Here is a 16,739-nt window from a genome sequence, read left to right as displayed (position 1 = left end):
TGGTAGAGCATGTGACTCTTGATCTTGGGGTTGTGGGTATGAGCCCTCATGTTGGGTATGGAGATTGCTTAAAAATAAAATCTCAAAAAAAAGAAAGAAAAAATCTTGTTTAAAAAAATTTACTCTCTTAGCAAGTTTCAAGCACACAATACAGTATTATTAACTATAGCCACCATGATTCATGATGTATGTACATTAGATCCATAAAACTTATCTTACAACTGAAAGCTTGTACATTTTGATGAGCATCTTTCCACTTTCCCTATTCCCCAGATCCTGCCATTCTACTATCTGTTTCTGTGATTTAGAACTTTTTATGTTTTTTGTTTGTTTGTTTGTTTTTGTTTTAGATTCCACATGTTTAGAGATCATATGGTATTTGTATTTACCTGTTTGGCTTATTTCACTGAGCATTGTGTCTTCGAAGTTCATACATATAGTTGCAAATAGCAGGATTTCCTTTTTTCTCATGGTTGAATAACATTCACGTGAGGCTTACATAAAGCATCTTATAGTTATTACAGTGTATTCTAAGGTGATAACAACTTAACTCTGATTGCATACAAAAACTACCCTTTTACTCCATTTTGCCTCTGATGTTACAGTGTCCGTCTTTTTTTTTTTTTTTTTTTTTTTTTTGAGAGTTCATGGGAGGGGCAGAAAGAGAGGAAGAGAGAGAGAGAGAGAGAGAGAGAGAGAGAGAGAGAGAGATTGAATCCCAAGCAGGCTCTGCATTGTAAGTGCAGAGCCCAACATGGGGCCCAAACCCATGAACTGCAAGATCATGACCTGAGCCAAAACCAAGAGTCAGACGCCTGGGGGACTGAGTCACCCAGGCATTCCACAATATCTGTTTTTTTATATTGTGTATCCATCAATAAACTATTGTAGCAATAGTTATTTAATGCTTTGTCCTTTAATCTTTGCATTAGAGTTAAGTGATTTATACAACACCACACTATAGTGTGAGAGTACTTACTATATTCTTACCTTTACCAGTATGTTTTATTCTTTCGTATGTTTTCATGTTAATAGCATCCTTTCATTTCAGATTAAGGAATTCCTTTCAGCATTTGCTATGGCAAGTCTAGTGATGATTAACTCCCTCAGACTTTTTCAGGGAAAATCTTTATCTCTCCTTCAATTATGAATGACAGCTTTGCCAGGTAATGTATTCTTGGTTGGCAGTTTTTTTTTCCTCTCAGCATTTTGATTTTTCATCTCACTCTATCCTGGCCTGTGGTGTTTGTGTTGAGGATGACACTGATAGCCTTATGGAGTTTACCTTGTATGTGGGATTTTTTTTTTTTTGCTTTTAATATTTCCTCTTTGTTTTGAGACTGTTTTATTATAATGTATTGTAGAAGATATCTTTGGGTTGAATATATTTGGGGACCTATGAACTTCATGAATTTGGATGCCCATCTCTTTCCAGAAATGGGAAGTTCTCAGGCATTCTTTCTTTTTTTAAAAAACATTTTTTTAATGTTTATTTTTGAAACAGAGATACAGTATGTAAGAGTAGGGGGGAGCAGAGAAAGAGGGGGGCAGAGGATCCAAAGCGGGCTCTGCACTGACAACAGTGTGGGGCTTGAACTCCCGAACCTTGAGATCATGACCTGAGCTGAAGTCAGATGCTTAATCAACTAAGCCACCCAGGTGCCCTCTCTAGCATTATTTCTTTAAATAAGCTTTCTGTCCCTTTCTCCCTCTCTTTTCCTGCTAGTACTCCTAAAATACAGAAATTGTTTCAATTGATGCAATTTTATAATCCATGTAGTAGTCTTTCTTCAGTCTTTTTCATTCTTTTTGTTGTTGGTGATCTCCTCTAAATAAATAATTTCATGTGATTTGTCTTCGAGTTGAGATTCTTTCCCTTTATCAAGACAGTTGTTGGTGTTCTCTACTGCAATTTTCATTTTATTTGGTGTGGTCTTCAGGTCAAGAATTTCTGTTTAGTTCTGTTTTGTGATTTCTATCTCTCTGTTAAACTTCTTATTTTGTTCATGTGTTGTTTTCCTGATTTTAATGAATTGTTTTTCTTTGTTTCTTTGTAGGCTGCTGAGCTTCCTTAAAGCAACTATTTTGAATTTTTTATCATTCAAATCATAGATCTCCATTTCTTTTGGGGTTGGTTAGTAAAAAATCAATTTGTTCCTTTGCTCCTTTGTTGGTTTCATTTTCCCTTGATTTTTCATGTTCCTTCAAGTGTTGGATTACTGCCTTTGCATTTGAAGTAGTAACTTCTTCCAGTCTTTATTGTCTGTCTTTGAAAGAGAAATAATTTCTGTCAGCCTGTTTAGGGATTCTCAGATTTTCTCAGACCATTCCTATAGGTATGCCTGCTCCACACTTCTTGTCCCGTGTGTGTGTGTGTGTGTGTGTGTGTGTGTGTGTGTGGCATTCTTAAGATTATATGCCTTCTTTCTGCAAAACTAGACCTAGTGCTGACAGCTTCAGCGTTACTTTTCCTAGGGCAGTGGTGAATATTCAAGTTTGTTTGCTTTCTCAGAATCTTGCAGAGTTGGACCAATTTTCTGTGCGTGTTCATGAGCTCTCTGCCAATCTTGCACTTGCCATTCGCAGGGGCACACATGGGGAACTGGCCACAAGATGTGTGTGCAGGGGATTATGTGGGTGAGGCATAGAGAGCATTAGGGATGCCTGTGGGCCATTTGGGGGAGTCTGCAGGCAAGATCCCTCTAGTGATTTGTGGTGGCCCTTGTAATGAAGTCCACAAAGCAGTTAGTATGTTCTATGTCTCTTAGAGCGGTGCACTCTAAGTCCTGCCTGCTCTGCTCCCAGCCTCTCCTCACCTTCAGTTGTGCAGCTTACCTCAGTATTCCAGATGGGGTGAGAAAGAGATGGGCATCTTTGGCAGTGTTGCCCACACTGGGGAATCTGGGTACTCACTCACATGCTCTCACTTTCTGCTATGGGAGAAATTGCAGGCCAAGGGGTTCTTCTTAGTATTGAGCTGTGCTATCTTGGGGGAATGGGGACACAGATAAAGTAAACCTATTTATTTTACTTTCTTCAATGGATCCAATCTTTGTTTTTGTTTTTTCTTTCTCCCAGGATGTGCTAGAACTTCTCCACTGGACTCCTGGACTCCCATAAAGGGGGAGTATCACAAAGGATACTCTCATTTGCTGGCGTTGTCAAAATCAGGGTTCTTTGAGGGGAAGACGTTAGAAAACTATCACTCCTGTGGTTTATTACATTAAATGGTTTTTGTATGTAGAACCATCCGGGCACTCTGGGAAATAATCTCACTTGGTCATGACATAACTCTTTTTTGTTTTTTGAAACATGTTATCATATTAGAAAAGGGTTTTTTTTTTTTTGATCTATAAATCTTTTAACATGTGCTGAGTTTAGTTTGCTAGTATTTTGTGGACAAGATTTGGATCTTAATATTTTAATGGAAGGAAAGAATGCAACATAAGGCAGTTAGGATGGAAAAACAAAAATTTAAGTTAGAAAGTTGGGGGAACAGAGATTTTACATATTATTTTTATATATTAAAAACATCAATAAAAGAAACAATGAATTTGACATTGCACACCTATGAAAATTGTAATTAAATATTTTACAAATATGATAGAACAGTTTCAACCATACTTTCCTTCAAAAGAAGATTGCCACATAGGAAAATCATGAATCTGGAATCCATTTCTTTTTATGGAAAGATATTTAAAATTTTAATTACAATATGGGATAAACTGTTGGAACTGGCCACTTAAGAGGACCGAATACGAATTTTGAAAAAAAAAAAAAATCATCAGTTAATTTTAGATAAAGGGTAAGAATGAACCACGAATTTACTGAAGTTGCTTTAAAATCAGTTCTTCCATTCCCATTAACATACCATCATGAGACAGTTTTCCTACAATGAGAAATTAGAAATAGTTTAGATATAAAATTTCCTCTGCCTTTATCAATCCAATCTACTTTAGATAAATTACCACACAAGAAAAAATATATGTCACATTGAAAGCTTTAAGTATTCGTACACAATGGATTCATTCATTCAGAGTATGCTTACAGGCATTTATTAAGAGAATAGAAATTTCACTCACACCTTTGCTTTAGTTACAACTGTAGAACAAAAACAGTGTAATAGCCATTTACTATAATAAATGCTGATTGGCAAATTTTCTCAAAGTGTACAGTTTTTAAAATTATTTTCTGTTTGTCCTGATTGTTTGCTGAAATGTAATTTTGTCTGTTGAATTTCACATTTAAAAAATGAATTTGTATTTTGTATAATTTTTTCCATTTCAGTTTACGTGTAATTTATTCTTATCTTAATTTAGTTAAGTATCAGCGATTGACGGATTAAGAAAGAAAAAACGGGTCCTTCATCTTGGACGAAGTAGCGCTGGTGTAAATACCTAAAGTGTGCTCCTAGACAGCATACTGCATTTTATTCAAATTCGCCTGATAGTGGGCCTTAGGCAATTATTTATTAAATAAATGAATGAATTTTCAATCTTGAACGCTAGGTCCACACTGTTAATCAGATGTCTATTACAGTCTCTCAATGATTACAGTTGCTGACATTTTTGAAGTTATTAAATGCCTTCACCTATGCTAGGCGCTTTTTCTTCCACCACCTTCACGCAAGTTCTCCTTTCTCCCCGGGGAGAGGGCGTGCCCAGCACCACGACCCGCCTTATCTGTGCATTCGTTGGTGGATCCCGAGGCCTGTTACTGCCGAGTCCCGCCCAAACCACGCCCCCACGCATTCCGCAGGACCAGGAGAAGGCGTGGTCATTGTGGCGCTGGACCTTCCAGACCGTCTCCTCTCCTAAGAATCGGGACGCGCTCGAAGGCCGGCGCTGTGAGGGTGGGAGTGCATTCCGCGGTCCCACGGAGTCGGCGCGAGAGGCCCGCGACCGCCGCTGGCGCACACCGCGCCCAGCTGCCCCGGCACGCGGCCTCCGCGCGAGTTCGCGCACGCACGCGCGCGCGCACCTGCCCAAGCCTCGGCCTGGGCAGCGGGGACCCGCCTGGCGGAGGCTGGGCCGCTGAGGTACGAGGGGAGGAGCCCGAGCTGTGGCGCTGTTGTCGCTCCCGTCGCCGTCGCCGCCACTGCCGCCGCCCCCGAGAGGAGCATGTCTGCAACTCGAGCCAAGAAAGTGAAGATGGCCACCAAATCGTGCCCCGAGTGCGACCAACAGGTGGGCGCTGAGGGCCGGCCGGGCGGGTGCGCGGGCGGGCGGCCTTTGCTGGCGACCGTTGGCTGTGGAGAGGCCGCCTCGCCGGGTCCGGGAGGCCGAGCGGGCGGGCGGGCCCTTGGGCTCGGGGACTACAGTGGGAGCCCGGAACGGGCCGGGCTGAGCCGAGGAGGTGCCAGGGAGGCGCTCAGGCTCGCAGTCCGGCCGGCGACAGCCGGGCGACTGTGTGCGCGGGAGAGAGGCGTGGGTTTGTCTAGAGCCGACGAGGCGCCCTGTCCGGACCCTCCCCGAGTCGCCTGGCCGGCTCCGGGTGACAGCGGCGGGAGCGCGGGGACAGCGGCCCAAGTGGACGAGCACGGCCCTTTCAGTCCCCTTCTGCCCCGACGAGAATGCCCGATGTGCCCGGCTCCAGGCTCCTGGGTTCTGGCTCCGAAAGCCGCTCCTGCCACGCAGAGTTGCTTTGTTCCTGTCAGATGTATATGGTGACAAAAAGAGCCGCAGCCATAATGACATTTTCCGTTTAGATTTCAGTAATTTGGTGATCTTAATGTTCTTTTAATACTTTTCATAACCCAAATAATCATTTGTTAATTTGTTTTAAATTTTTAATAGAACACCATTAACTACCAAGTTATGTTAAAGCCCTGTTTCTTAAAATAGTATGTGTCTAAATTTTTTAAAAATGAATTTGCCATTCTTACCTGTATGTGGTTTCTTGAATTTTTAATACCTGATTTATAAACCAAGTTCACAAGGTCATGCAATGGCTTTATGACCACCAGTGCTCTAGTGCAGGTAGCCACTCAGGCTTATCCCAGGCCCCTGGGCCCAGTTATAAAAGCTCCGTGCAATCAGAATAGCATCAGAATTGTGGTCCGTGAGGATCCTCATAGCATACTAAGGACTATCTCTGCCTTTCCAGACAGCTCAGATATGGAAGCAAACAAACAAACAAAAACAAAAAAAACACAAAACCCCCCAAAACCCTTCTAGTGGTTGCAAGACTTACCATGGCTTAGAAATTTCATGTTTCTTAGCCCATGAGTAAGAACTTTGCTTCCAAGATTTTGCAGGGAATGGTGTGATTATATTGTACTTAGGGAGGCCTAAAACGGTAGCTTCTCATCAGGTACCTTCCAGTCCAAATGCCTTATTAAGGGGCCATTTTTACCATAGCAATATTGCCTAATAACACTACTCGATTAGGCTGACAGGATCAAGAGTGCTAGACTTACCCAAAGTTTTTTTTTTTTTTCCCCTCAGGAAGGACTTCTGTGAGCACTTTACTAACATGTCATAATCCTATGAAGTTTTTTTTTTCTCTTGTTCTATAAAATTTGGCTATTCTTAACTAGAAAAAGTAGAAATTCATTTAAAACTGCAATTAAAACTATTGGTAAGACATCTTTTATGCCAAAATGAAGTGTCTATCTTTTCAAAATAGTTACCTCTCTTTTTACCTCCCTCTATTGCCTTGGCAATAGAAATTTACTGCCTCCTCTAAAAATTTCTCTCAGTAGTTTGTTGTAGTTTTCATTGTACAGGTTTTGCACATATTTTGTGAATTTATCCTTATGAATTCAACTTTTTGGGTGCTATTTTGAGTGGAATTGTTTGAAAATTTTTGTTTTATGTCTATTATTCACATATAGAAATACAATTGATTTTTTTCATTGTGGTAAAAAAGATTAAATTCACCCTTTAAACTATGTTAAAGGGTCTACTTTAGTAGTATTAATATATTTACAGTGTTGTGCAATCATCACCATTATCTAATTCCAGAACATTTTTATCACTCTGAAGTGAGACCTTGTTTCCATTAAGCAGTCACTCCCTATTCCACCCTGCTTCCAGCCCCTAGCAACCACTAATTTGCTTTCTGTATCTATGGATTTGCCTCTTCTTGATATTTCTTATATAGATGAAATTGTATAATATATACCCTTTGATATCTGATTCCGTTAATTAGGCATTTAGTTTGTCTATATTCTAGCATATGTCTGTACTTTGTTTCTTTTTATGGCCAAATAACATTCCATTGTATGGATATATCACATATTGTTATTCATTATTGACGGGCATTTCAGTTGTTTCTACCTTATAGCTATTGTGAATAGGCTTCTGTGAACATTCACATACAAGTTTTTGTTTTAATATCTGTTTTTATTTCTTTTATTATATTCACAGGAGTGAAATTGCATGGTTATGTGGTGATTCTGTGTTTAACTTATTTAACTGCTTACCTGTTTTCCATAGCCATTGCTCTATTTTACATTCCTACCAACACTGTACATGGGTTCTAATTTTTCCACACCCTCAGCAACAGTGGTATTTTTGTTTTTAAAAAATTATTACAAAGAATGACACTGTATAATTTTAAAGGGAACAATTCAACAAGAAAACACAACAGTTGTAAATTTTTATACACCCAACATAGAAACACTCAAATACTTAAAAGCAGTTAATAACATAAAAGAACTAATTGATAGTAATACACTAATAGTAAGGGACTTCATTCCCCACTTACATCAGTGGATAGATCATCCAAACAGAAAATCAGAAGGAAACAGTGGCTTTGAATGACACATTGGACCAGATGGATTTAACATATATATTCAGAACATTCCATCCTACAACAGCAGGACACATACTCTTTTCTTTGTTTCTTTGTTTCTTTCTTTTTCAAATTTTTAATGTTTGTTTATTTTAGAGAGACAGAGTGCAAAAGGGGGAGGGGCAGAGAGAGACACAGAATCTGAAGCAGGCTCCAGGTTCCAAGCTGTCAACACAGAGCCTGATGTGGGGCTCAAACTCATGAACTGTGAGATCATGACCTGAGCTAAAGTCAGATGCTTGCCCAACTGAGCCAGGTGCCCTGGATACATGTTCTTTTAAAGTACACGTGGAATATTCTTCAGAACAGAACACCTATTAGGCCAAAAAACTGATCTCAAATTCAAAAATATCACATGTATCTTTTCTTTCTTTCCTTCTTTCTTTCTTTCTTTCTTTCTTTCTTTCTTTCTTTCTTTCTTTCTTTCTTTCTTTCACTTAATTTATTTGGAGAGAGAGCACAAGTGAGAGAGGGAGGGAGAGGCAGAGAGAGGGAGAGAGAAAGAATTCCAAACAGGCTGTGTTGACACAGTGCAGAGCCCAGCATGGGGTTCAAACCCATAAACTGTGAGCTCGTGATCTGAGCCAAAATCAAGAGTTGGTTGCTTAACTCAGCCACCCAAGGGCCCCACTATGCACCTTTTCTGACCACAACACTGTACAACTAGAATCATTCACAAGAAAAAAACCTGGAAAGAACACAAATTCATGGAGGTTAAATAACGTGCTACTAAACAATGAATGGGTCAAATGAGAAATCAAAGAGGAAATTAAAAAATATACGGAGACACTTGAACATGAGAACATGATGGTCCAAAATCTTTAGGATGCAGCAAAAGCTTTTCTGAGAGGGCAGTTTGTAGCAATACAGGCCTGTCTCAGAAAGCGAGAAAAAACTCAACCTAACCTTACATCTAAAGAAGGAGTTAGAAATAGAAGAACAAACAAAACCCAAAACCAGTAGAAGGAAATAATAAAGATTAGAGCAGAAAAAAAGAAAATAGAGCCAAATAAAAACCAGTAGAACATCATTAAACCAGTATCTTTGAAAACATCAACAAAATTGATAAACTTTTCTCTTTTTTTTCTGGAAAAAAAGAGGACTTAAATAAACAAGATCAGAAATAAAAGAGGAGAAATAACACCACAGAAATACAAAGGATTATAAGAGAACATTATGAAAAATTATATGCCAACAAATTAAACAATCTAGAAGAAATGGATAAACTCCTAGAAACATAAACTGCCAACAATAGAAATGGGAAGAAATAGAAAATTTGAACAGACCCGCAACCAGCAAAGAAATGGAATCGGTAATCAAAAGTCTCCCAACAAACAAAAGTCCAGGACCAGATAGCTTCCCAGGGGAATTTCTACCAAACATTTAAAGAATAGTTAATACCTATTCTCAAACTGTTGTAAAAAGTAGAGGAGGAAGGAAAGCTTCCATATTGAGTCTGTGAGGCCACCGTTATCCCGACACCAAAACCAGACAAAGATGCTACAGAAAAAAGAGAAGTATAGGCCAGTATCTCAACAAAATAGTAGTGAACCGAATCCATCAATACATTAAAGAAATCATTCACCATAATCAAGTGGGATTTATTCCTAGGATGCAAGTGTGGTTCAATCAATGTATAAGTCAATCAATGTGATACATCCATAAGAGAAAGGATAAAAACCATATGATTATTCTAATAGATGCAGAAAAAGCATTCGACAAAGTACAACATGCATTCATGATAGAAAGCCTCCACAAAGTAGGTCTAGAGGGAACATACCTCAACATATAAAGGCCATATATGAAAAACCCACAGTCAACATCATATTCAGTGGGGAAAAACTGAAAGCTTTTCCCCTAAGGTCAGGAGCAAGACAAGAATGTCCACTCTCCCCACTTGTATTCAACATAGTTCTGGAAAAGATACCCAAATTGATAAGAAAAAAGTAAAACTTTTCCTATTTGTAGTTGACATGATACTATGTATAGAAACTGCTAAAGACTCTACCAAAAAAACTACTAGAATACAAAATCAATATACGCTACAAATTAAGCATTTCTATATGCTACAAATGAAGCAACTTACAGTGAAATTAAGAAAACAGTCCTGAGTGTTGAGTCTGGTAAGTTCTTTATAGATTTTGGATACTAACCCTTTATTCATTATGTCATTTGTGAATATCTTCTCCCATTCTGTCGGTTGCCTTTTAGTTTTGTTGATTGTTTCCTTTGCTGTGTAGAAGCTTTTTATCTCGATGAGGTTCCAATGGTTCATTTTTGCTTTTATTGTCCTTGCCTTCGGAGATGTGTCGAGTAAGAAGTTGCTGTGGCTGAGGTCAAAGAGGTTGTTGCTTGTTTTCTCCTCTAGGTTTTTAATGGTTTGCTGTCTTATTTAGGTCTTTCATCCATTTTGAGTTTACTTTTGTGTATGGTGTAAGAAAGTGGTCCAGTTCTCCCAGCACCATTTGCTAAAGAGATTGTCTTTTTTTCCATTGGATACTTCTTCCTGCTTTGTCAAAGATTAGCTGGCCACACATTTTGGGGGTCCATTTCTGGATTCTCCATTCTATTCCATTGGTCTGTGTGTCTGTTTTTGTGCCAATACCATCCTGTCTTGATGATTACAGCTTTGTAGTAGAGGCTAAAGTCTGGGATTGTGATGCCAGCTTTGGTTTTCTTTTTCAACATTACTTTGGCTATTTGGGGTCTTTTGTGGTTCCATATAAATTTTAGGGCTGTTTGTTCTAGCTTTGAGAAGAATGTTGGTGCAATTTTGATTGGGATTGCATTGAATGTGTAGATTGCTTTGGGAAGTATTGACATTTTAATAATGTTTGTTCTTCCAATCCATGAGCATGAATGTTTTTCCGTTTCTTTGTGTCTTCTTCAATTTCTTTGATAAGTTTTCTATAGTTTTCAGCCTACAGATCTTTTACCTCTTTAGTTAGGTTTATTCCTAGGTATTTTATGGTTTTTGGTACAGTTGTAAATGGGATTGGTTTCTTGATTTCCCTTTCTGTTGCTTCTTTATTGGTGTGTAGAAATGGAACCGATTTCTGTACATTGATATTGTATCCTGTGACTTTGCTGAATTCATGTATCAGTTCTAGCAGCTTTTTGGTGGAGTCTTTCAGGTTTTGTAGAGTATCATGTCTTCTGCAAAAATTGAAAGTTTGACTTCTTTGCCAATTTGGATGCCTTTTATTTTATTTTGTTGTCTGATTACTGAGGCTAGTACTTCCAATACTATGTTAAACAACAGTGGTAAGAGTGGACATCCCTGTCGTGTTCCTGATCTCAGGGGGAAAGCTCTCAGTTTTTCTCCATTGAGGATATTAGCTGTGGGCTTTTCATATATGGCTTTTATGATGTTAAGGTATGTTCCTTCTATCCCAACTTTCTTGAGGGTTTTTAAGAAAGTATGCTGTATTTTGTCAAATGGTTTTTCTGCATCTATTGACAGGATCATATCGTTCTTACCCTTCTATTAATGTGGGGTGTCACATTGATTGATTTATGAATATTGAACCAGCCCTGCAGCCCAGGAATAAATCCCACTTGATCATGGTGAATAATTCTTTTAAAATACTGTTGAATTCGATTTGCTAGTATCTTGTTGAGAATTTTTGCTTTATGTTCATCATGGATATTGGCCTCTAATTCTCATTTTTAGTGGGGTCTCAGTCTGGTTTGGGAATCAAGGTAATGCTGACTTCATAGGATGAGTCCGGAAGCTGTCCTTCCATTTCTATTTTTTGGAACAGCTTGAGAAGGATAGGTATTAACTCTGCTTTAAATGTCTGGTAGAATTGCTCCGGGAAGCCATCTGGCCCAGGACTGTTATATGTTGGGAGATTTTTTGATAACTAATTCCATTTCTTCACTCGTTATGGGTCTGTTCTAATTTTCTGTTTCTTCCTGTTTCAGTTTTGGTAGTGTGTGGGTATTTAGGAATTTTTCCATTTCTTCCCGGTTGTCCAGTTTGTTGGTATATAATTTTTCATAGTAGTCTCTAAGAATTGTTTGTATTTCTGTGGTATTGGTTGTGATCTCTCCTCTTTCATTCGTGATTTTATCTATTTGGGTTCTTTTTTCTTTTTGAGAAGTCTGGCTAGGGGTTTATCAATTTTGTTTATTCTTTCAAAAAACCAGCTTTTAGGGGTGCCTGGGTTGCTCAGTCGGTTAAGTGTCCGACTTCAGCTCAGGTCACGATCTCGCGATCTCGCGGTCCGTGAGTTCGAGCCCCGCCTTGGGCTCTGGGCTGATGGCTCAGAGCCTGGAGCCTGCTTCCGATTCTGTGTCTCCCTCTCTCTCTGCTCCTCCCCCGTTCATGCTCTGTCTCTCTCTCTGTCTCAAAAATAAATAAACGTTAAAAAAAAAAATTAAAAAAACCAGCTTTTAGATTCATTGATCTGTTCTATTGTGGTTTTTTTTATTTGTATTTATTTCTGCTCTAATCTTTATTATTTCTCTTCTGCTGCTGGCTTTGGGGTTTCTTTGCTGTTCTGCTTCTTGTTCCTTTAGGTGTGCAGTTAGGTTTTCTATTTGGGATTTTTCTTGTTTCTTGAGATAGGCCTGGATTGGAATGTATTTTCCCCTTAGGACTGCCTTTGCTGCATCCCAGATGGTTTGGACTGTCATGTTTTGATTTTAATTTGCTTCCATATATTTTTAAATTTCTTCTTTAATTGACAGGTTGACTTACTCATTCTTCAGTAGAATGTTCTTTAATCTCCATGCATTTGGAGGCTTTCCAAATATTTTCTTGTGGTTGATTTCAAGTTTCATAGTATTGTGATCTGGAAATATGCATGGTATGATCTCAATTCTTTTGTATTTATTGAGGGCTGTTTTGTGACACAGTATGTGATCTATCTTGGAGAATGTTCCATGTGCACTCAAGAAGAATGTGTATTCTCCTACTTTTGGATGAAAAGTTCTAAATATCTGTCAAGTCTATCTGGTCTGGTGTATCATTCAAGTCCATTGTTTATTGATTTTCTGCCTAGATGATCTGTCCATTGCTATAAGTGAAGTATTAAAGTCCTCTGCAATTACCATATTTTTACCAATAAGATTATTTGTGATTAATTGAGTTACATATTTGGGTGCTTAAAAGTTGGGGGCATAAACATTTATTTGTTAGCTCTTCTTGATGGCTAGACCCTGTAATTACGATATAATGTCCTTCTTCATCTCTTGTTACAGCCTTTAGTTAAAATCTAGTTTGTCTAATATAGGTATGGCTACTCCAGCTTTGTTTTAACTCCCTGTAGCATGATAGATGGTTCTCCATCCTCTCACTTTCAATCTGAAGGTGTTCTCAGGTCTAAAATGAGTCTCTTGTATGGGGGCCTGGGTGGCTCGGTTGGCTAAGCATCCGACTCTTGGTTTCGGCTCAGGTCATGATCTCATCGTTTTGTGTGTTCTAGCCCCATGTCTGGCTCCTCCTTGCTGACGGTGCAGAGCCTGCTTGGGATTCTTTGTCTCCTTCTCTCTCTGCCCATTCCCCCACTCACAATGTTTCTGTCCTCAAAATAAATAAACTTAAAAAAATTTTTTTTGATGAGTCTCTTGTAGACAGCATACAGATAGATCTTGCTTTTTTATCCATTCTGATACTCTGTGTCTTTTGTTTGGGGCATTTAGTCCATTTACATCCAGAGCTATTATTGAAAGATATGGATTTAGTGTCATTGTGTTATCTGTAGGTTTCATGCTTGTGGTGATGTCTCTGGTCCTTTGTAGTGTTTGCAGCGTTCCACTCACAGAGTCCCCCTTAGGATCTCTTGCAGGGATGGGTTAGTGGTCATGAACTCCATCAGTTTTTGTTTGTCTGGGAAAACCTTTTTCTCTCCTTCTATTCTGAATGACAGCTTTGCTGGATGAAGGATTCCTGGCTGCATATTCTTTCTATTCAGCACATTGAATATTTCCTGCCACTCCCTTCTGGCCTGCCAAGTTTCAGTGGATAGGTCTGCTACTACCCTTATGTGTCAACCCTTTTAGGTTAAGGCCTGTTTGTCCATAGCTGCTTTCAGAATTTTCTCTTTATCTTTGTATTTTGCCTGTTTCACTATGATATGCCATGGAGAAGACCTATTCTTGTTAAATTTGAAGGAAGTTCTCTCTGCCTCCTGGATTTGGATGTCTGCCTCCTTGCCCAGATTAGTGAAGTTCTCTGCTATAAATTGTTCAAGTAAACCTTCTGCCTGTCTCTCTTTTCTTCTGGAACTCCTATGATACTTGATATTACTACGTTTCATTGAATCACTTAGTTTTCTAATTCTTCCCTCATGGTCTAGTATTTTCTTATCTCTTTCTCAGCTTCATCATTTTCCATAATTTTATCTTGTTTCACTTATTCTCCCCTCTGCTTCCTCCATCCTTGATGTCACTGCATCTAGTTCATTTTGTACCTCATTTGCAGCATTTCTTAATTCGTCATGACTATTTCTTATCCTTGATCTCTGCAGCAGTAGATTCTCTGCTGTCTTCTATGCTTTTTTCAAGCCCAGCTATTAATTTTATGACTATTATTCTAAATTCTTGGTCAGATACATTGTTTATATTTGTTTTCAGCAATTCTCTTGCAAGGGAAATAAAAGTAAAAATGAACTTTTGGGACCTAATCAAGATAAAAAGCTCCTGCACTGCAAAGGAAACAACAAAACTAAAAGGCAGTCGACAGAATGGGAGAAGATATTTACAAATGACATAATGAATAAAGGGTTAGTATCCAAAATCTATAAAGAATTTACCAAACTCAACAGCTGAAAAACAATTCAGTGAAGAAATGGGCAGAAGACAGGAACAGACACTTTTCCAAAGAAGACATCCAGATAGCCAACAGAAACATGAAGTGATGCTCAACATCACTCATCATCAGGGAAATACAGATCAAAGCCACACTGAGATACCACCTCATACCAGTCAGAGTGGCTAAAATTAACAACTCAGGAAACAACACGTTGGCAAGGTTGTGGAGAATCGGGAACCCTCCTGCACTGTTGGTGGGAATGTAAACTGGTGCAGCTGCTCTAGAAAACAGTGTGAAGGTTCCTCAAATAATTAAAAGTAGAACTATCCTATGACCCAGGAATAGCACTGCTAGGAATTTATCCAAAGGATACAGGAATGCTGATTCATAGGGGCACTTGTACACCAATGTTTATAAATTGCTTTCAACAATAGCCAAATCATGGGAAGAGCCCAAATGTCCATGAATGGATAAAGAAGATGTGGTTTATATATACAATGGAATTCTTCTTGGCAATGAGAAAGAATGAAATTCTTCCATTTGCAACAATGTGGATAGAACTGGAGGGTATTATGCTAAGTGAAATAAGTCAGTTACAGAAAGACAGATATCATATATTTTCACTCATGTGGAACTCAAGAAGCTTAACAAGACCATGGGGGAAGGGGAAAAAATAGTTTCAAGCAGAGGGAGGCAAACCATAATAGACCCTGAAATACAGAGAAGAAACTGAGGGTTGATGGGAGGGTGGGAGAGAGGGGAAAAGGGAGGATGGGCATTGAGGAGGGCATGTTTTGGGATGAGCCCTGGGTATTGTATGTAAGCGACGAATCATAGAAATCTACCCCTGAAACCAAAAGCACACTCTACACAGTATGTTAGATAACTTGACAATAAAGTATTTAAGAAAAATATACTTCAGTAACAAATGTTTGAAATCAGAAGTGGTTATTTTTTTTCTAAGACGCATTACTACTAAAGTAATGCGAGTTTTCATCCTGTGTGAAACAGCTGGACCATTATGAGATCACATTAGCACTAATTGATATTTTTTATGCAGTTTTTGCTAACCCAGCTTCATTGGACTCAAAAGGATTTTTGAAATCCATAATAAAGGCTGTTTTGTAATCTTATCATGATTCTCTTGAATCAGGTTACTGTCTGATTTCTCTGTAACAATATTTTCTTGAAACTCTCAGTGAAGTCAATATTAGTTTTTTTTTTTTTTTTTTTTTTAAATAGACCTGGAATGGGGCGCCTGGGTGGTGCAGTTGGTTAAGCGTCCGACTTCAGCCAGGTCACGATCTCGCGGTCCGTGAGTTCGAGCCCCGCATCAGGCTCTGGGCTGATGGCTCGGAGCCTGGAGCCTGTTTCCGATTCTGTGTCTCCCTCTCTCTCTGCCCCTCCCCCGTTCATGCTCTGTCTCTCTCTGTCCCAAAAAAAAAAAAAAAAAAAAAGTTGAAAAAAAAAATAGACCTGGAACAATAGTATTTTATGTTTTATTTGCTATAATATTATCATGTTTATGTTAATATGTATATGTATATGATATATATCATACTGTTAATAATTTCTTCTGAGGAGCTTCAATTTTTATAATGTCTGTATTTGAATCTATTATAATAATCTCATGTGTTTCAAAAAAATAAACAGTCCCGTTTACAATGGCCCAAAACAACAAAATACCTAGAATAAATTTAAGGAGGTAAAAGACTTGTACTCTGAGAACTGTAAAATAATTTATGAAAGAAATTGTAGATGACACAAATAAATGGAAAGATATTCCATGCTCATGAACTGGAGGAACCAATATTATAAAAATGTTTACCCTACCCAAAACAATCTACAGATTTAATGCAATCCCTATCAAAATACCACCATCATTCCCTATCAGAATACCAACAGCATTTTTCACAGAACTAGAACAAATAATCCTAAAATTTGTATGGAACCACAAAAGACCCCAATAGCCAAAGTAGTCTTGAAAAAGAATGAAACTGGAGGTTTCACAATACCAGATTTCAAGATATACTACAAAGAATAGAAAGCCCAGAAACAAAGCCACAAATATATGATCAATTAATGTTTGATGAAGGAGGCAAGAATGTATAATGGGAGAGACCATCTCTTCAGCATATGGTGTTGGGAAGACTGGACCACTCTCTTATGCCATAAACAGAAA

At 38.5% G+C, this 16,739-nt stretch overlaps 1 protein-coding gene across 4 annotated transcripts in view; it reads left to right on the top strand.

Moving 5' to 3' along the window:
- Window positions 1–4,770: 4,770 nt before the first annotated feature.
- Window positions 4,771–16,739, top strand: part of LOC122234015 (histone-lysine N-methyltransferase SETMAR-like) — a 55,083-nt gene continuing 43,114 nt past the window's right edge. For 3 of the 4 annotated variants that reach the window (XM_042968154.1, XM_042968151.1, XM_042968155.1), the window contains exon 1: window positions 4,771–5,186. In XM_042968154.1, the coding sequence (XP_042824088.1) occupies window positions 5,121–5,186 (66 nt within the window). In that variant the 5' untranslated portion in view covers window positions 4,771–5,120. The remainder of the gene's footprint in view (window positions 5,187–16,739) is intronic. The other variant, XM_042968156.1, reaches the window with a different exon arrangement.

The sequence above is a fragment of the Panthera tigris genome, chromosome E2, assembly GCF_018350195.1.
Source record: "Panthera tigris isolate Pti1 chromosome E2, P.tigris_Pti1_mat1.1, whole genome shotgun sequence".
NCBI classification, from domain to species: Eukaryota; Metazoa; Chordata; class Mammalia; order Carnivora; family Felidae; genus Panthera; species Panthera tigris.
This window is presented reverse-complemented; position numbering and strand designations above follow the sequence as displayed.